At 39.3% G+C, this 22,071-nt stretch overlaps 1 protein-coding gene across 8 annotated transcripts in view; it reads left to right on the forward strand.

The window, feature by feature from the left end:
* Positions 1–22,071, forward strand: part of KLF12 (KLF transcription factor 12) — a 246,687-nt gene that overhangs the window by 59,736 nt on the left and 164,880 nt on the right. For all 8 annotated transcript variants that reach the window (XM_027473007.3, XM_038185326.2, XM_027472998.3 and 5 more), the window contains exon 2: positions 7,261–7,324. In XM_027473007.3, the coding sequence (XP_027328808.1) occupies positions 7,304–7,324 (21 nt within the window). In that variant the 5' untranslated portion in view covers positions 7,261–7,303. The remainder of the gene's footprint in view (positions 1–7,260; positions 7,325–22,071) is intronic.

Genomic DNA, 22,071 nt, shown 5'->3' on the forward strand with positions numbered 1-22,071 from the left:
TCCTACCATGATTTTTCCATTGTCCTGCTGTTCCCTCAGAAGGCAACTATGAAAAGACTTCCTAATAAGCTTTGAGCCACATAAATGTAATATTTGCCATCCTGACACAGGATTAACATTTTTCACACTTTGTTACATCTTGACTACACCTGCTCTGTCACCAAATTGCAGGCCACTCACTACCTCTGGGTTGTTGGAGAGCAGATTTTGGCGTAAGACAGCAGCAAGGTTGTGCTTGCTCCTTTAGACTTGTAGCAAGTGGCCTTACATGTTCAGCCACCCTCCTTTTGTTCGGGTCATTGGGTGATGGCTGTCACCATGAGAAATGTCAGATGCACAGTCTGCACAGAAACCCCTGCTTTGCTGAGTGTCCTAGGGAAACTGGTGACCTCACCCTTAAGCTTTGGTTATTTCATTTATAACTGCGTAAAACACAAGGATTGTTTGTTCTTCTAATGGTCTCTGGGATTCAGCAGCCTCTCAATGGGAAATAAAGAAAAACCCTCTTTTATTTTTAAGTGGGTTAAGATATAAATGAAGATTATCTTGCAACTTTGAAAAGAGGATGTAAGTACTACTGCCTGTACCACAAGTAAAACCAGCTTGATTCTGGGCTGAGCATAAACGTGTTTCAGTAAAGATACTAAACCAGAAGAGGTGGGGTGGGTGATAACATTTGGTAATGCTAGTCCTTTTTAACAGGAAGAAATAATAACATGAAACCTGTCCAAACAATTAAATATTTTTCTGTGCAATCTCTGTAGTTAATCCAGGCACTTCATTTAGGAGTCTGTTGTCTTTCTTTATCCCTTTCCCCACCACAATGGTAAGGAAGTCATTTTCCTGGTGTCCTATTTGGGGCATGAACAGGTTTCCTGAGGGTACTTTCCTTTTCAACGTCACACTCTGGCTTAATTTTTAATTTACTTAATCACGTTTGTTTTATTTCAAGTGCAAATAAAATGCAGAAACACAATGTGTATGATTTCAACCTGAAATTAAAGTAACAATTGTTTTAATAGTACCATTTTACAATTGTTTTCAGATGATCATAAGCTCTTATGAAATAGAAATCTCGGAGAAGCATTATCATTTTGAGAATAATATGTACAGTTTTGATGAAGAAAGTCTGAAAATAAGGGAATAAAATGATTTTTCTTAGTTCCAATTCTGTGCGGGTTCAGAAGTGTAGTGGTATTTCAGAGTTCAACTAAAAACTCCTGTCTTGTTTTGATGATATACAAGAAAGTGTGCTTTTTTCAGGTTCATTAAGACAACTATTTACAAAATAGTAATTTATTAATTCACCAGGATTCCGTGGCTGTGTGCACGTTTTATATATTTATATTCATGTAAATGTGTGTATATGCATGTATATATAAAAATTGCAAGTAACACTTGTAATAAGAGCAGGCCTACAAAGTCCTTTTACTTTGTATGTGCAGGCTGGTAAGCAGAATTTTAACACTAACGTGGAGTTTGAACTATGGGCGAGGGTAGATGGTGATCTAAGGGACCTTGTGCTGAGTGCGTATACCGTGTAACACAAACATTTCCTTATGTCAGCAAAGCTGTCCGAAGTGATGTGTGACTGTGTTTATCAAAACTTTATTTTATTTAGATCTAACAAAAACCAATGTCACTCTACTTAAGCCAGAGCTGTGAAGGGAATATCGATTTCAGAGCTACCCATTCCATCAGCTGAAAGCGTTGAGGGTAACCACTGCTTCTAGAATAAAAATTCAAGGGAGTTGCATTATTTTGCTGTATTTTAATCTGCTTCCTCCAACTTACAGCATGCTTCTGGGTTGGCCAGTGAGTGTTGCCTAAATCCAGGCATTGGAGGACTCCATTAGTTTTACAGATCTTAACTGCTAAGTCTTTTTTACCTTTGCAAAGTTTTTTATTCCATTTCCATGAGAGCATTCTTTGTATACGTTCATACAGTTGCAGGTTATTTCATTACTGAAAGACATCGTCTTTCTCAGAGTAACAATTCCCTCAAATTGCATCACCAGAAATCGACTGGATTTCTACATATGATTTTTGTCAAGCTGTGTCCTTGAGTTGTAGGGAGAATGAAATTCATCTGTTCATCCCAGAAGGTCTGGGACTTATCCTTGAAGCTGTGTAATTCTAAATAATTCATTAATGTCAAATATAAGACCCTGTAAAGAATAATGTTTATTCCTCTAATTCTCTGCTGAAAGACTATGTAAGCACTGCTTGAAAGTTTAGTCACTAAATAAACCTTTCAAAGGGAGGAGGAGGAGGAAGACGCATGGCACACAGGCTTCTTGCAAAGGTTGTATGTTCACTTCATGAATCATTCATCCACATCTGGTCCACTGCAGTGCAAACCTGTTGCTGCAATACTGCAATTTAACAAACAACAACAGCTTTACAGTCAGATGGGCAAAGGGGGCAGATTCTCATGCCTCCAAGCCCCTGGTGGAGCAGAGAGAGGTCTGGTTTGGTGTAAAAGGAAAGGCTGGTTTTGGAGATGCCTCCCCACGAGGCTCCAGATGAAGTTAGGTAGATGCTGAGAAGGAGGTGCATAAGCCTCCCCCTAGCCTCCTGAAGCATCCTCGTCTTGCTGTACCCCAGGGACTGAGTTGGTGGCAGAGCAGCTGTTTCTTGCCTTGAATCAGGATGTATTTCAGTCAGCGCATGTCTCTCTTCTTTCTCTGTGCTGGATGTCATTCATTGTGGGAGTCTGGATAAATACTTCAGTCTGTAGGAGTTCAGGAGAGCCTAGGTATCACCTAGCAACAAGCATCCCACTTGCTGCCTCCTGCTTCTCTTTACTTTTATTAAAATACCAGCGAAAACCAGAAGTTCAAGTTTTAAGTTAATTTTCAGAAATATTTTGAGCAGCTTAAGATATTTTTGTCATGGCTCCACGTCAGAGTAAGATGCTGGGGGTGGTGGTGGTCTTAGGCAAGTAACTCCACTTGCTTCATTTCAAAAGAAATTACTATCAAAGACTAGCAAAAACTTCAGCTGAGAACAAAATAAAACTTGCAGTCACAGTTAGGTAGTTAGTGACAAAATGCATAGAAATTACTCTGGTCCTGTGAGGTCAATAAAATATGCACCAGTTACATTTAACCTAAACTGAGTGCATTTTTAGATGTATTATCTGGGTCATCTTGCAGTTTGTGGTGATGGCTGGTGGGACACTGACATACACGTTGCAGTTTAAAGTTGTTTAACTCTTCTACAGAAAACTTGGTGGCAAAGTATTTTGCCTAGCCAAAGTTACACTGGCACAGAATCCAGTTAATGAAGATCTTCAGGGCTAGATCCAAGGAAAGAAATGTAGGTACTCGAAGTGCAAGGTAGGTAGGTTTTAGGGTATGCTGATTAAGTACAGTGCTGCACTGAATTTTAGCCTCTCCTGTCCCTTATTGGTTCTGAATGTAAAAAACAGTTGAAAATCTGTAGCTGTTTTTATATATATGTATGTAATATATATTATTTAACCTTCTGTGGAATATCTGGTTTATGGAGCTTATGAATTTCCCTGCAAGAACCAGAAATGTTGGGGGAAAAAAAGGCAAGTATGTGGTTACTATTAATGTACATGTAGCCATCCCCAACGCTGCGTTGATGATAACCAGTGCTCCTTGGTCTCTGTACGCCGCTGAAACTGTGCTTTCAATTATTCTGCCTTATCTGGTGTTTGGGGTGGCCTTGGTGAGCTTGGAAGAAGCCACACTTTGTCTTCAGGAAGTTGGATGTGACTCAAGGCCTGTGGAAGGGTTTACAGATGTGTAAGTGCAGATTTGAGGGCTTTCAAGAAGAAAAGTGCATATGTTTTTAAAGTGAAATAAATGGTGCAAGAAAGTGATTCAGAGGTATGGTTATACCCAAATAGGGGATTTGCTTCATAGAGAGAAAAGTTACTAAATCCCGATTCAGTAAATTACTTGACTTTTTGACTTAGTTGATCTTTTCCATATGTAGGTTACTATATCTGCCCAAACTAGAAAAGAGGGGAGTATGATGTAAGGAATACTTTGTACCTGTATTAATGGGAATTTACTTAAAAATTAGTAGGACATAAAAGAGATGATGAAAGTGATACTTCTATGAACTAGTATTTTAATGAATTGGCATGTTTTTATGTGTTTGAAAATGGTCTGCTTCTAGATACAAAGGCATCTCTACACATAGGGTAGCCTCTGTCTGGAAATATGTACAACATGATTGTCCTGAAGCACTTTCCATGCTCCTTACTTCCAGTAAAATGTTTGTTTCTCCTGCTCCGCTCTGCCAGTTGGTGGGGATATCGGCCAGGGTGGGACTATGAGTGCATTTATTCTGAGGAATAAATGTTTCCAGGCTGGACTGCATGTTTTAATTTCTGTTTGGTTTTCTCTTGCCATAGAAGAAGGAATCTGATCTTTGGTGGTATTGGTTACCCTTATGAACTCTGGGTCTGAAGAAGATGGTTAGCTTTTGGCTGGAAGTGGACATAAGAGTGTTTGCAACTTAAATTTCTTCTTTTGGTTGAAGCTGATGGTTCATTGTGTGCTTTGCTCTATGGTTACTTAACCCTTTTGACACAAAGGTTTTTGAATTTAAAATACCATGCAGTTGTGTTGTGGTAGATTTTCGTTTGGTATAAAAAAAACACATTTTCTACAAATGCTCGATGTATTTCTGTGTAGGCTTTCATACCAGTTTTCATATTTCTGATAGGAGAAACTGAGATTTCACAGTAAACAGCTGAAAAACAAAGTCCAGCGCACATTTCACAGGGATGACACGTGGCAGAATCGATGCATTAGATTTGCAAGGACAGACGGCCCTATTTTTCACATAGATTTCAAAGTCACTTCATCGGAAGCCGAAGCTTCCCAGTACTTCTGAAAATGAGGCCTCAGAATTGTGGAGTTGCCAGTTGAGCAGACCTTTTCAGATGGATGGTTACCTCTGCGTTTTCACCCCAAAACAGCCTAAAGAAGTCACGAATAAGAGGTCTTCGACCTGAATGTGTGGAATTTGTGGCTGATGTGCATTGCCTGTCACCATCCATGCACTTTGTCAGCCTTACTGGCAGTCTCAGAGCTAGGAGGCTGACTCCTGTCCCACACCCTGACTGCATGTACCAGGGTGGAGCAGGGCTGTGGGATGGTGGCACTGCCAGAGCACCTTGTGCGTTGCTTGTGCTTAGCAAAGACAAGGACAAACAGAAACCCTGCCACAGGCTTGGAGTACACGAGGCGGGGAGACCACAGTGATGCAGCATGTGGAAGGAAAGAGGCATTTCAGTGCTTGGTAAATTGTGCAAACCTGAAAAGAATGAATAAGCAAAGCCAATTATTTGTCATTGCTAAAGAAGTAGGTTTTTCATGAGGAGGGCCATTGTATGTGATTTAATAATGCAAACAGTTGTGGCTATGATTAGTTAGATAGCTGCAATTCAGCAGTTTCAAAATGCTTATCCATGTTTTCTCCATTACCATAGCACAGTAACCTAATAAGACTTCCAGCATTCATGTGTGACGTGAAGCTAAGTTGCATTGTAGGAGTGTGTGTGTGTCTGTGTGTATTTAAGCAGAAGCAATAATGAGACGACATGTAGAACTGGAAACAATTACAGGTCACGCTGTCTTCCTGACAGAGACCCCACAAAGGTTTTGAATACTTCACATTTAATGTGCAAGAACTTGATGACTGAATCAGTTCCTCTTCAGGTTAGATAACCACATTGTGCAAGTTTAAGATAAAGAAAAACTGGTCTACTTGTCCCGTTTTTGGACATTGGACAGAGAAATAGCTGCTAGAAAACTCAAAGGAGGTTCTTCCAGTATGCAAAAAGGAGTTGCAGCCCAAAGCTTGTTGGTTCAACAAGCCAAATAAAATCTGTTTCGTGAAATGGAAATTTTTGAAGGAATCCAAATAATGTCAAGGGACATTCAACAGCAATAAAAAAGAAGACAGTTTACAAGAGGCCTAAGAGATGGAGCAAATGGTCTACAGTAGTTAGCACACTCTAAGGCTACAGTATTTAATTACATTTAATGAGGTCAATGTTTATAGTGATTTCGCAACCTTTTATGATTCATATGACTGTTTAGAATTTAATTTTATTTCTAAGACAGTATTCATGTTAATAAAAATATAAATGCGTAAACTTTAGTCAGTACAATAATAGCACAGTATATGAATACTTACTAATGTCACATCTTTAAGGGAGATTCTTGTCTTATTTTCAGTGTAAAAGTTTGCTTAATTTTTTGAAACCTATTAGCCATGTTATCATATATACAGCACTAACAAAATACTGGGTTGTGATTTAAAACAGGCAGGTGATGCTCCACTGCTATTTGAAAGATGACCCTATTTTAAATGATATAAAAATAACAGCAGATTGTTTATAATAACTCTTGACAGCAGATTTAGATTCTTGACTTCACACCATTTACATTATTAAGAGAGACATATGTAAGTAGCATTTGCTGCCAGATATATACACATATTCCGGCAAGAGGTTTGGGACACACAGTCAACTATTTAAGTTTTGGACATCTGAAGCTTTTTTTTTTCTCAAGGTTTTAAAGTTAGACTACTGGATTTGTGTATTTCTTAAATCTGAAGAAACATTCCAAAACTTTAGTATAGTATTTAATTATCTATATACATTTTATTTTATATATTCACATGGAATCATAGCTAAAATAATGATGTATTGTATTCATACGTATTCAAACTTTCTAATGATCTTATCCAGCCACAGGAAATAATTATGGTAATGACTGAGTTCACTAATAATATTTGCCTTTTAAAGTGTTATTGCCCAGATCTCACATAGTATTTCTGGGAACGCATTTATAAATGCCAATAAAGAAGATTCACACTAGCTAACTGCTAGAAAGTTTACCTCTACATACATTTGATACTGATATATAATGGGCCCTGAAGACTAATTAAACCAGCTGGGACTTGGTACACTTAAGTATCAGCTTAGATATGAAAGACACTTCAAACATTAAGTAAAATCATTTGTTAACAGGAAATATAAAGCTCTATAATATATATGTGTCATAATCATCCAGTTTTATAAAATTTTTATAAACTTACTGATCTCCTAACCTGAGTTTCACTGTGGAACAGAGATCTGTTGTTACATTTTTATTTATATATACAATAATATTGGAGAAATTAATAAACACCTAAGAAAATGCATCAATTAAACACGGCTTTTCAATTATCTCACCGATACTGAATTACTCCATTTTTTCTTTTCAGGATTGAAGTGGATTAAGGGACGAATGGATGACTGAATATTCATATGAAGAGGAAAGCCATAAAAGTTGGTTGACGTTTTTACAACCATATGCATTATACCTATTATTGCTATTATAAAAATTAAATTGTATTACAAAACATTATAGATGAAATAATCAGTCTGAGTTCAATGTGCCATACTGTCTCTCAGGCAGGGGAATACTTTAGCTTGACACAACTGTAACTTTACACAACAGCTTCTGACTTTAAAAAAACAAAGGCAAAAGAAAATAAAAAATTACAGACCTGAACGTTCAAAGGAAAACCTATTAGTACATTAAAGAAATGGGTAATGCCCTGGATGTCAAGTGTCTGAATGGGCTGACACACAGTGGGATGCATTTATTCTGTGCAAGGATGAAAGGAGAATGAGATGGGCATTGTCTTTACAGCTACCAGCTATGAAGGTTAATATGTTGTTGAATAGCACTCAGATGAAATGTTGACAAATGCGGCTTAATAAGTCAAATAGGATATGATACCTTAATGTTTAGGTATCTTGGTGCTTTGTTTTCTTATCATGCAGAGATACGCATCTTACAGTGTGTGTTTTCTGTGCTAGGCAGTGAGGAAAATGTGTTAGTGGACCTTTGTGCTTTGCTGATTTTATTGTTGTTTTATAAGACGATAAAATTCAGTAGGCCTTGACATCTGTCGATCAGACTTGTTGTTGACTGTGAACTGTACACTTTGGCCAGGATGCTACTTTAACCAGTGCCTGCCAAGGATGTTTAAATGAAGCAGTGCTTGTGGGTTTGCACTAGATCGAATGAATTGCAGTGGCAGCACAGTGGGATGCAGTGCTGCAACCCAATTAAGCAAGGAATTCTGGAAACTGTATTGATCAAGGAAGGATAGGTTACAGTGGAAAACCTTTTTCCCAGAAAGCTTTCTTCATCCTCTGAATCTTGGTTGGGGTAGGAACAATCAAAAAAGCAGCAACTAAAGTTTTCCAAAAGTGCAATGTGTGTCAGTTGAATACCATAAATTTAACTTCATTCCTCTATTTATCTGAGCAAAATACTTTAGCAGGGCTAAGATTCTCATTTATCTCAATGGAAGTTTGGTTATATCAATGTTTGAGTGGATCAGAGGTTTTACATTTTATCAACAACTGCCACAGTAAGGAAGAGTTTAATTGTTGGGTTAGCCTTTTAAATGCTTGCAACAGGTAGGAGATGCGCCGCTTCTAACTACTTAAGGATTCACAGGCAGCACAAGGCTTGAGGGAAGCATCTGTGTCCTTGAATCCGGTCTCCTGAAATAACAGCCATTGAAACTTTTAGTTTAGAGACATCTATAGAACATCTGCTTTATATACCACAGGTTCCTAAAAGCCTCCAACCTTCAGAAGGCAAATCTGAACCTTAATAGAGATGGTAAAAGGTATTAGTAGCTCAGTAGTAATGTCCACAATTCTTTTCCCGGATCAGGGACCCATATTCCCAGATATGAACCAGCAGTTGTTGCCTGCTAAAGCCGGCATGCAGAGTATTAAGGAATTTCTCTTTGATTTTATTGCTGACAAGCCCACAACTGCTGTCCATACCAACATGACAGCTTGGGATGGGCTCATATCACGAGGGAGCAAACACTTCCCCACTCAGACCTCTTAGCTATAAATAGCAGTGTGAAAAACTAATACCACTGAAACCTTGCTCACATCTTCCAGAATGACAGTGACAAAATTCTGTATATATGAACTGGTGTGTGTGTGTGTGTGATGACAATGCTTTACTGGCAGAAAGTTTATGAGAGAGCACAAAGACCCACTTACCCAGAGATAATTTGCAGATGATACCAGCATGTTGCAGTGGGCTCCTCATACTGTCCAGAAAACAGCATAGAGCAACACTACCATAGCATAGTCGTGTTTGTGTTGAATTTTTTTGAGGAGAAACTTTGTCGGACTAGAGGGCCATGCGAGGTGTTTGGCTGGGGAAGTGGCACCAGGAAAGAAAACCTCAAGGTTTATCAGATCCATGAAACAGGCTGTAGTAACCAGAATGTGCACAGATGAGAGGGCTTTCAGATCAGACAAATTTAAAAGACTCCTAGACTTCATATGGCCTTTTACCAAGTTTCTTGGAAAAAAACAAAAGCAGAAAAAAGTAGTTCTGTGAGAAATGTAGTGCTCCTATCTCTGTATCTCTCATCTTTTTTCTGCTTTTGTTTTTTTGGCTCAGTGCAGAATGATGGCAGAAAGAAGGAAAAACAGAATAGGATGACCTCTCTCTTTTCAAGCCATAGTTCTACTTTCATGTCCCTCCGATGACATCCCTTAGTAATCATAGGGAAGCTGTGCAGATAAGGGAGGAGATACTGAATTATTTCATTATGTGTTTTCTGTTTGGCAGTCTTTGCAAATGTAGAGCTCTGAATGCAGCTGTTAATCTTTTAGATTAGGAAAGTACCACGTCTAAATCATATAGCTGAACAATTTCAGGAATTCAAAGTCTGAGACTAAAAAATCCTTTTCTGGGAAGACTGATTTCAGAAAAGTTAAGCAACAGAGGTAGAAGGGGATTCTCCGTGGTCACTTTTATGATCAGTTGATAAAGTTCTGGCTCCAGTAGGAAAGAGATTGGATTTCACCCAGCACCCTGCCTCAGTCTTTCACTTTACAGTGGAGCTAAGAATATGCTGTTTAAATAACCAAGTTTTGAAAGCCAAATTTTTTCCATTAATAACAGGAGTATGTTTGTATATTGTTGGTAGTGTAAAGAGGTCTTGGAATTGCATCATCTGTAAGCTATATCAATATACTTAATCTCTTTGTTGGTCTGCCTCAAACTGTATTGTAATGCATGTAAAAGCGGTCTTATATAAATAACTGACATCTACCCGTACATGCAACTATTGCAGGAAATATAAACATAAAATTTTCTGTTTCATAAAGTGAAGTCAGATGAATCTTTCCCAGAAAGATAAGAAATATGATAAATAAATACATGTATATTGGATGCACGCAGTTTACAATGGTTCTCGGCTGTCTGTAACAGCGACTGAATCCGGAGATTCATTGCTTCCTTGAATATGACATTTAAGGTTTACATTTTTCAGTCTACAGTGATTGCATGCGAATTCATGAAGATGAGAGCCCAGCGTAGAAGCTGATAAGGAAATTGGTAACTGACGGAGGAACTATAGCTCAAAAAAAATGCCTGGGCAACATAAAGATTAAGGCCTTAGGCCAAAAAGGAGTAGGCAGGATTGAAATGAGGTTGGAAAGCTAAATTGAAGGACGGGGAAGAAGAAATTGCGCAGATTAAGTATAACACAGACCTGCCTTTGCAATGAGTGGTCTTGGGTGCAGTCTCCCACTCACAGTAGTTTCATGGACGGCCTGCAGAAATACTGCTGGGCAGTTCCTTTGATCAGGCTGAATGATGTTCTAAATTATATAATGTCGTGATCAGAAAATGCTCTACAATGCATAGAATTGTCTTGATTTCAGTGGCATTAAGAGCCAACTGCTTATTTTCTTGAAGAGCTCTATGTGATAAGCCTGAGAAGCACTGCTTTGTCAAGAACATAACCTGTGTGTCATCTCTTTAAAAAAAAAAATAAAATAACAGGAGCAAACTTTGCTTCAGCCATTTAAAGAGAGGTATTCAACACAAGGAAATACCTTCTTTAAGATCTCCAGAGCTCAACCCATCTCAACAATCTCCCTACCTCCGATTTACCCTTGCCTCACCTGCCCTGACTCCTGTGCAGAGCAGGACCACGTTGCAGAAACCCAGCTGACCTGGTGAGGGCAGGGCCTGCCGTTCAGGGCAACACCAGCAGGCTGGAGAAATGGGCTGGCAGGAGCCTCGTCAAGGTCAGCAAAAGAAAACGTAAAGTCCTGCACGTGGGGAGGAACAGCCGCAGGCACCCGTGCGGACTGGGCAAAGTCCCCGAGCCATCTGATCCAGCTTTGAAGCTGCCCTTGTTTTGGATGGAGTTTGGACTTGGATTCCCAGCCTGCGTTTTTCTGTGATTTTAGAGTCCGGTCACGATAAAGGCGTTTGTTTTTTTTTTCATATTGGGTGTAGTTGAGGGTGTTTCAAGGTTTTATGCTTTTGCCTGCATAGTGTATCCTGCGGTCAGAGTACTGGTAGCATGTGGCGATGTGTTTGTTTTCTGTCTGCACTCTCCTCCCTATCTATTGCAAACAAACACATTTTTCCTAGGAAGGAAGTGACTGCTCTTAAGTGGTCTTTCACATCTAAAATCAGCCAGTGGATTCTTGGAGTATAATTACAAATAGAAGCATGAACAGGATAAAATATATTAATCTCAAGAGAGTTATCTTGCGCTGACCATCAATCTATCCTTTCTGTCATGTTCTTTTCGCTTTAGATTACTCTAAGGCAAAGAGACAAGAGTTTGGTGTTTTGTCTCAATTCATTATGATTATAAATATCTTGGATAAAGCCGCATAACAAATGACCACTTAAAAATGACTGATGGCCAAATTCAGCAAGGCACAAAGACTGTAAAGTTCTTTTGATTTCGTCCGTCGTGTGGCACTTGTCAGGCTTTGTCCCTGAACAGTTAATCGGTGGTAGATATTTAATTGAGCAACAGATAGCAGGCAGTTTGTCGTCTGGGGTCCAGTCCTGTTCAGAGCACAGATCTGCTTTTACTTCCAAACACTTAAAGATGTAAGATGCAGAGATGTCCTTTCTTTTTTCTGTTCTTCTCAAAGGCCGTCTGCTGCATACTGGGCTGCCTCTTGGTGCTCTCTTCAGCTCTGTGCCAGCCGGGCTCAGATGTGAGCAGGATGAGGCGCATTTGGGACTGATCCTGGTTGCTGAAAAACTGCTGGTGGCATTTCCAAGGAAAGAGAAAGAAAAGAAAAAAAAAAGGCATTGAAGAAATCTGTGGTGAACCTCTTCAGCCTCACGCACTTGCATTAGTTTGGACTGATTCTTTTTTCCCTTGCCATTGTAAAATTAATGAATGAATTTCTGGGAGGACCTCAGCAGTGCTATTAGGCTTTCCTTACTAACAGCATAAAATTTGTGCTGCCCTGATCCCCCTCCCCCCATTTCTGCTGTGCAGTTGGTTTTTGAGCCTAAATGATTTCTTGTTTATGGGTCTTGGGTCTTGGCTCCATTCCATTCATTTCCCCACTGTTTCGGTGTGTTTACACAGTGCTCTTCAGCAGCTGGCTTAGGGCAGGTATCCAAAGCACACCCACATACATACACATCAAACCAGTTCATCAGAGTTGGGTCCTAATCGCATTTGGTGTTTGGCTTGTGACCTGACCTTGTTTAAACCCGGTCGGATTGCAATTCAGAGGTTTTTGTGCTTTTATTTTATTCCTGTCAATGTGGACTGGGGGCAGACGTCCATGGAAGGTCATAACCATTGTTTTTAAGACTCATATTGAAAAACAAAATATGTATTTGCAGAAGTGTTATTTCAGAAGAATAAAAGGTAGCGGTTAAAGGTAGCTGTGTTTTTTCTGTACCCTCAAACTTCAGGAAGGCAATGGAGGTAGGCACAGAGGTGGGTCAGACCTTCCCTGTCAAAGCCTTGTCTACTGCAAGAGCCTCAAGCTTTGGTTTAGAATCAATAAATAATGAGGTCCTTTATATATAATAAATAGGTTTGTATTTTCAAGTAGTCAGTGCAGAGCTGTCCAGGAGGCTGCTAAGAACTGGGAGCAACATCTCCAGCTCAGCAGCTGCTCAGCGGTGGCGTGTGGGGTTTGTGTCCTGGTGGCTGCATGGGTTTCTGCTCTGCTTGGAACAGCTGTGGGCTGATTCAGCTGCGTTGAATTCAAAATCCTGTTTACTGAACTTTTTTTTTTTGTTTTAAATATGAGGAATGGAGAATTGCATTAAAAAGCATGGCAGCGGTGTTCACGTAAGATGGCATGTGGGGGAGGTTGAAACTCCACATTGTAGTGCAGCTTCCAGGAGAGTAAATACTCCAGAATTGTCAAGATGTGAGCAAAATATGGAATATTTCTAATATGCAAGTTAATTTTGCTAAATGCCAGCGTAAAGTAAAGGTAGATCTTGCTGTTGTTGCCTAGATCACTACTCCACGAAGTACTAGCTGACGATAATGAGTCTGTAAATCATGGATGTAAGTGAAAGCTTGTGGTTAAGGGTCTGATGGAGCACCTATTGACAGGCTCATTCCGGTAGAGTGCCTGTTAAACTACTTGTGAAAGTTAATAGGTATCTCCTTACATTTTTAGTTAGTAAATGTGTTGACATCTATCATTTATATTACTTGTAGCTGTGGCTTGTAAGGCTTGGTTCATTATTATTTAACTTTTTTTTGATTAACTTAAGTCATATTGAGGTCATGTTTTTCCAGTTATGAATGTTTTCCTATAACCATTGTTTTACATTTTGAGATTTCTTTTTGAAGTTCATTTGGGAGTAAAAACCTAAAAAATAAAAAAAAAATCTTGTAAGGTCTGGCCAGAGCTGAGAATAGACTTAGAAAAAACTGACGTATATAGAACATAGAATGACAAATTGCTTTTTCAAGACAACTTTGATTGCAGTTTCTGGGACTTCAGATTACATGGCTATGTTAATGTTCCCATACCGGGAGGGGGAGAGGTGATATGCTACAGAGTCCCTGCCTTTCAGGAGAAACAGAAACAGGAGCTGTTACCTCTTGCGTTTTCTGAAACATATCTTGAAGACTGTAAAATAAAATGATGGAAGCAGCATGAAGATAGAGTTAAGAAAATTTGACGTAAGCATTTCCTCAGTTCTGGCAGTCTCTGTATTTAGTACCTAAGGGATTGTCCAGCATAAACATGGGATGTATGGTATCCACCTTGCTGAACGCATCCAGCTTGGGGGGAAAACCATGCCCCCAGTATGAGTGTTGCCAAATTCCCATGTGTGCACCAGGTGGGGCCAGCTGCCTCCAGAGCATGTGTTCTGCAGCCATGCTGCTGGGGTTGGGTGTACTCCCATCCCTTTGCGGTGTTCCTGGTGCTCCCTGTTTTCAGGTCAAAGCATTGGAAATGATCAGAGACCTAGCAGCGGGGTGTTTTCGTGGTGTGAAAGCAGAGGGTGTCTGCTGTGAGTTGCAGGCTCTGTGCCTTGTGGTTTGAAGGGGCAGACTTGGAGCGTGTGGTAGGACCCCTTGAAGCAGTGCAGATTTGTCCCTGCTGTTACCAGATATATCCGGAATGACTAATCCCCCAAACCACTGGACAGTTTAGGTTTTGGAGGCAGCTAGTCCGGACCAGAGCTGTAAAGTGAGCCGAGTGTATTACTGTTGTAGCTTAGATCTGGAAATGTGTCCCTGAATCTCTGTGTTTTGTTTTGTCTGGTAGCATGGCCTTGGGCTGTGCAAGCTAGATCGCCTTTGGAAGGAACTAAACTGTGAGATGTGCTCCAAAAGCTTAGCTACCATGCTCTGATTTCTCATGGGCTACTCCACTGTAAATCCCCCGAAAGACACAGACTGTGGATATCTTCAGCCAAACTGCCTCACTGAGAAGATCCCCTCTTGTTTCACAACGCTCCTGGCTAATAGGCCAGTGGTTCTCCTGGCTGGCAATTGGTACTGGTACCCACTGAGGTGGCACTCCGTCCTTCTGTATTTAGTGGTAGCTTCAAACCAGCTACTTTAGTTCTTTCACCTTTTATTCCTGATGAAAATTACTCGTTAGCGATGGGACAGAGTCCATGGGGAGCTAGACTGCAAAGGCCTGGATCCATTATGTTAACTTCAGTGATTTTGCTGCAGGTTCCTGTCATCCACTAGCTGACAGCAGCAGGCATCTCCAGAGGGCAGTTCTTCGCACCGAATTTCTGTATTCTCCCTGTAAGAAAACATATCCCCTCTGCCTGCAAGCTGTGCCAGTCCAGGCATTGTGAGCACACGAGGCTCTGCTTTGCTGGACTTGTTCTCCAGTCCATGGGTTTTCAAAGCATCCCTGAGCATCCCTGCTCGTGCAGTCTGACTTCGCTGCTGAGGCGTGTTCTCATGGGAAATGAAAGAGCAGTCACTTAGCTCATTTCACCTTTTATTCCTAGAGCACTTAAAGAACAATTATACTAATTCTAATAATGACTAAATTTATAGTACTCCAGGGAGAGAAGCACAAGGCATTTAATTTCAGAGCTGTTTGACAAGACCATTTTGATATGTGTATTTTCAGGTGTATGACACAAGTTTCCAAATGGGGGAAAAAAATGTTTAAATTCATACTCTCATTTTTTTTTGTTTTGTTTTGTTTCCAAGAAATTGAATACTGTTCAGTTGTGTTGGGCATTGTCCATCGGGTAAAACAAATTTAAACCAGAGATTTACAGGACTATTCTCCTGCTTGTTTTTTAATTATCTGTTTCCAGTCATTAGTTATCAGGATTTAAGTGTTTGCATGGAAAATACGGATACTACTGCTGTGGAAATGTTTAATTCTTAGTATCATGAAGCAGCACAGCTACCTGCACTTTAGAATTAATCTGTACTTCTCAATGAGGGGGGAAAAAATACGATTCTTGATCTGCACAGCGGTACTGATTAAGATACATTGAAGCAGAAACTGAAATACTACATACACTTTACTGTTTTCCTTTTCCTGCCTATCTGACAATAAACATTTAGTGCTAGAAATAAATGCATATTTTTGGCATGCCATAGGGAGAATAATACCAAACAACGGCAATTTGTCACTTCTCACATGAAGGCAGAGTAACGTGTTAGAATTCAATAGCTACCACGTAAGGAGAAGGCAGTTATTTTAATACTGCTATCCTCTGCTAACAGACCTGAATGATGATTGTACTAGATACGGTATTTCATATACCCAAGGACATGTGTCTGAAAGAGAAAAGAAGCTCCTAGTATTAATCTAAATCTTGACCTGCTCATATGTTTCCCACACGGCACTTTGGGCGTACTCTTGGTGATGCATGAAGTCTGTCTTGTTCATGGGTGTAGCAATGAGTCACGAAGAGGCAAGTCTTCTGCTTTGAGGCTGTCACCTTCTTTTGAACTTTGCCATTTACCTAGGGTTTTGTTGTTGTTTCAGTTCAATTCGATAGCATTCTGCTACAGCTGTGGTTGCTACAGTCAGCTGTGATGGCCATGTGTGCGTAATTCAGCCGAAAACAAAAGCCCTAGCTTTTGAACATAGGTTAGCAGGCATTGACTCTCTGCCTAAATTCCCAAGTACTATAAGAATGTTTCAGCATTATCACAAAAGACACAAAATAAATAATCCAACACCACCAACAGAAACACCAGGAGATGTTGTTCTAGAAATAGTGAGATTCAAAACAATTCATGTCTGTTTTTTATTTTTCTTTTTTCTTTATGTTCCTGTATTCTAGAGAAGATGGTGTTTAAGATGTGTTTAAAACTTCATGTGCTAGGGCTTGGTGGTTATTCTTTGAAGAGAGATGACAGCGAGACTCTATCTTGCAAATTAAGAAATAAAGAGTTTCTATTGGTCTTAGGAAAATTAAAGTTAACTTAGATATGTAGGTAGTCTTAGTAAGTGCAGTGTAACTGAGATGCTGAGATGGTGTTTGCTGAACTACTCTTTGGAGATTTACATAATGGATGAGATACAGGAGCTCCAGGCTGCATGACAGAGGAGTTTATTTTATCACAGAATGTAAAACAAGTGAATTGCCTTAATAATCTCTGCAGAAAGCAAGGGTAAGTTTTTTGTTGTTGTTGTTGTTGTTGTTTGTAGGTTTTTTTTGTTTTTTTGTTTTTTTTTTTTTAATCCAGAAAGAGAGTCAGAGATTCAATAATACTGGCTATTCACGTACAAGGAGGCAAACCTTTCTTTTAAATAATCTGGGTCCTTTTAACTATCGTACTGTTTTATTCAGTTCTTGTAAAGCTCTTCAAGAATGACAAGCAATGTGCCTCTCTGTGAAAATACATCTTTTACACAATAAAAATACATAAGAGGCTGTGTAATTTTCTTAACTGCTACATATTTAAATATATGGAAAGCATTTATAAACTAAGCTCACCTACTATTTATTTCTATAGTGGTAATAACAGTAATCTCAATAGTTTTAGAACCTTCATAATTTCAAAGTGTTGGAGAAAAAAGTTTTAATATTAACATGAAGAGGTTTCAAGCTTTAATATATTCAGACCAGTTCACCCACTTTGGTTGGTGTGGTTGACCTCATTGATGATGCCTTTTCAGCATGGAAAATGGATAAAGAAATACTGAAAATGTAGATTAGTTAAATGTAGATGGTTATAATACCACCCGACTGCTATTGTATGCTTCTCAACCGTGAATTTAGCTTCAAGCAAGGGTTTGCCTATTATTTTACTCTGAACATATATGTGCCATTACTCTTTGATCTGTAGCAACAGTTTATTATGATCAAGGCTACTTACCACGTTTGCCTGAAGGAAGAGATTTACTGTTAGATATAGCAGGTTTCCAAAGCAGTGAATGATGTTCTTAGTTTCTGGTTTCTACGAGCTATATGCAATTTAAGAATCCTTTTTTATTAATCCAGCATCAATTGCTGCTACTTTTAGAAAAGTGTGTGTAAATAACGCATCATAGCGTTGTACAGAAACACACATTTATTTGCCTAATATTACACCAGTTCCTGTCAGTAGGGAGGAAAAAAGAGTAGGGAAAAGAGCAGGGAAAAAAGAGCTTCATGAATGTAGTGTTCTGTGAGCAGAGTTAGTTTCTGGTTTTGTTGATATCAGTAGTGATTGACAGGCTCTAGTTCTCTATTCTGCTCAGTATCCTGTACTCCACTTGTAATTCCAGGATGCAGGCCGGGATTAGTTCTGCTGAATTTGCTTCGGATACTGGATAGTGATTATAGTTTATCAGTTGAAGTATGAAGATAGTTTTTCTTTTTACCGCATTTTTTTCTGTGTGGGTTTCTAGTAAACTGGTTATGTTTGTGTAGTCATACGTTTTAATCAGTAATGGTTACTGCAAAGGAGGGCACCAGAACGGTAACTCATTTATTTGTACTTTCTGGGGTCCACCCACATAGCAGCCTGGTGGGACCAAGGAATATTTTGCAATTACAAACATAATTGTGTTCATCAGAAAGTGTTTTGAAACACTGAGATTTTTTTTCCACTGATGTGGTTCTGAATTCTCCCAGGTGAGGATCTGTAGAGTAAAAAAGTAAAAGATCACATGAGGCATATGTGATTTAAAGTTTGTAACTGTTCTCAAAATTATGCTCAAATCTTAAATAAGATAAGAGCAAGGCCAGCAAGGTTCACTTCCTCTTCCAGACCTTCAGTGCTATGTGACAGTGCAGTGCATTGGAGAGGACTGCACAGGAGAGGCTCCTGAAGAGTCTTGGTGGCTGAAGGAACCCTGTAATTATGAGAGCTTCCACAGGCCCTGGTTCTTGGTGCTTTACCTCTCTTTGGCATAAGCGTGTATTGCAAGACGTGTCTTTCCTTTTTCCAGTTCCTGATAGAGCAGTTGTATGAAGTACTGGTGTGCAAAATAATATGTTAGTCTCAGAGAGAAGTCTCTTTTTTCTATTCCAAATACAGGTAGCGTAAAAGCATTTGTCTACATTTTATCTAGTAAGATAGAGGAAAAAAAAAAAAAAAAAGGTGTTTTTCATGTGTGGTTGAGATAATGTTGCATTTTCTAAGGAACCTAAGTGCTGACTAGCACGGGTATGGTTGCTATTACAACTGGTGTTCATTTAAGTAAAATATCCAAGGCTTTCATTTCAAAAATTTCACAAGTTTAAAAAATTTAAAGGTCTAAAGGAGTAAACATCCACATCTCATGATGTTGTTGTGGCATGGAACAGTCTGTGTCCCTTATTTCTTCCTGAGGTCTCAGCTCAGAACACTGGTTATGCTGAGAATTATGAATCCATATTTTTTGCCATTGAGGTGTGAAGCTGGGCATTCTCTGTCTGAATCAGCTTGGACTGCTTTCAACACTGAGGGACAATCCAAGTAGCCAGCCAAGATCTAGTCCTGAGCGGATGCTACTGACTGACCTCTTTGTAGGCCCTTCAAGATGATTGGCATGTAAAGCACCTAACTAGTATCTGCACTGCAAAACTGCAGTAAAAATTCTCCACTCCAGTAATAAACCTTTGTCTGACTCTAGAGCTGTTGTATGGCAGCTGATGATGCCAAAAATGTAAAAGATTATTTGCTAACCTGCTTTAAAAGGTTTGCTTTGCCTGAATAGGATTTTACGAGGCTTGATAATTACATATATTCACAGCAGTATTAATAACGATCTCTTGAATTCATCTGGTAGTTCCTCAGAGTTGGTCAGCAATACAAAGTTTTGTTTTTAGTTTTGGTGTATGCCTATTAATACTTAATTTACTCTTTTAGAATAATAAATATAATCCATTGAACCAGCATGTGTTCTTTCAGGTTGAAAATAAATTTACATCTCTGCTTTTTCTCAGACAAATGACCACTCACAGAATATAGTCATTTAAAAAAAAAAAAAAAAAAAGGGAGGGGGGGAAGGTCTGAATTTATACTTCAGAGACTCTTTTAAACTCAAGGAGAAATGGTGATAGACTTTCACAATTTGCTCTTCATACTGAATAATTTGTTGTTGTTCCTGGCACCAAACAGGAGATAAAATTACTGTGCCTTTTTGTATAATTCTTGAAATTCAGAATTTATCAGTGTTTCCAGATAATATAAATTATGCCTCCACATACATGTGCCTGCATACATGTGCAGACAAAAATGTCAAAAGTGTGAGGTAGGCTCCATGACTGCTCTAAGCTAGAGTGTCTCCAGCAGTGACAGAGACTTGGTGTTTTTCATCATAAAACATGATTTGGGTACTTGACATACCTTCTCTAAGCTGCCTTTAATTCATTTATTTTTTTTTTTATTTCTTTAACTCATATGAGGAGCGAGAAAAGATTTTTTCTGTAGAAAAGATAAAAAATAAAATTGTTTATATGTGGACTACTGAGTTGGCATGAGCTTTCCAACGTGAACTGCATTGTTGAGAATCATCTATATTGATTGAGGGAATTACTGTTCAGATTTGTGTCCAGCATCATTCACTGTCCGATAACATTGCTGTTGAAACCACGGCGGCTGTGATTTCAGTGGTTAGAATATTCTAATAATATTTATTGAATATCAGCATGCAGAATGATAATGTAGGCAGCTTGTCACAATATGAATGTTAGTGGTCCAGATCTCTTCAGAAAGATGCGGTACACGTTTCAGTGCATGCAACTCTCTATGCCTGTGCAGAAATCATTCCTTAAAAATACGAGCAGCTTAACCCATCCAGTTCTTGTGGTGCAAAGTAAATCTAATAAAAACATTTTATTCTATGTGAGACATAGCTAGTGTGGACAGGAAATCGTTTTCATCATTTTACACAGTGTAACTAAGCCACGTGTTGGGAATAAATATGTGATTTATACAGACACAATTTCCTATTATGTCCTAATGAGAAACGTTAAATATATTAGTATGACTCAGGGCTTGACACATGCAATAAAGACTATGTATGATGGCAAACAACCAATTATCTCAGTGCATTATTTATTTCTTGAAAGCCTTGACATGGGTAAGGTCACTATACATTTTTAATGGGAATGTGATGCTAGGTTATAAAAAGATAATACAAATAACAATACTTTGTTAGATCTTCCCGCTGTGCAATGTATAATCAGGTGCACTGACTTAAAGAACACTAATGAGGATTTAAAGACACAGCAGGGGCACATTTAACAGTCACACACAATTCTGTCAAATGCATTTACATAGAGCGCTTCTGAAGCAAGCTAGAGTTGAACAGCCAGTAGAGATGTATTTTTTATTGTATAGCTTGGTGTACTGTATGTTTCAGTGGAAATGACAGTAACTAGCAACATTCTGGTGCTTTGCCAGACATGATTATTTGGCTGTGATACTTACAACATATGAAATCAGCCAGGGATGGTGGCATTCATGAACTGTACTGCATCATTTTCAATGATAAAGTTCAGGAAAACAAGGGAAGTGGGCTCTGAAGGTATCATTTGAAGTCCATGCTAAGCTGTGTTGACAGCCTCTGCAATGAATCACAGGCAGTGAAATGCTGCAGGAGAATATCATTGATGTGTTTCAGTCAGTGGCCCACCTGGTTTTTAAAGTCTCTTCTTGATAGTGACCTGTACCAGGTGCTACCAGAAGAATGTAAACTCACTCTTCTGAGGACTGGAATCCCATTGTATAGAGCTGCAAAAAATCTGGGGCACAAATACACGTGTAGCTAGAGGTTTTATCTGTGTTTTTGTTCCTAATACCTCCTGAAAAACAAATTTGTAGAAGAAAAGTCCAATTGTTTTCTAATCCACTGGCAGCTCATAAGGCAAGTGGACCTGCCAGGAGACTGGCTTCTCTTAAGGGGGAAACTCATGACTGAATTCCAGTGCAAAAAGAGCAGTATTGCAGGAGGTGGAAGCATGGACAGGCTACAAAGGATGAGCACAGAAATACCGCGCAGGCATGTGGCGACAGCATCAGGAAAGCCAAAGCTCAGATGGAGTTCTGCCTTGTAGGGGATATCAAAGGCAACAAGAACTTCTACCACAACATCAGTGGAAAAAAAGCTGGACAAGGAAAACATGGGTCTGTGACAAACTGGGGAGGCTGAAAGCAAGCACCATAATGCTGAGGTACTCCACTGCCTTTTCTGCCTCAGCCATTGCCATCATGGCCTTCTCATAGGCCTCTGTGCTCAGAGGCAGGGTTCAAGGAGCAGAAGCACCCATTGTGATGAGGGCCAAGCTGGGGATTGCCTGAGAGGACTGAATCCAAACAAGC

This window comes from Anas platyrhynchos, chromosome 1 (assembly GCF_047663525.1).
Source record: "Anas platyrhynchos isolate ZD024472 breed Pekin duck chromosome 1, IASCAAS_PekinDuck_T2T, whole genome shotgun sequence".
NCBI lineage: Eukaryota > Metazoa > Chordata > Aves > Anseriformes > Anatidae > Anas > Anas platyrhynchos.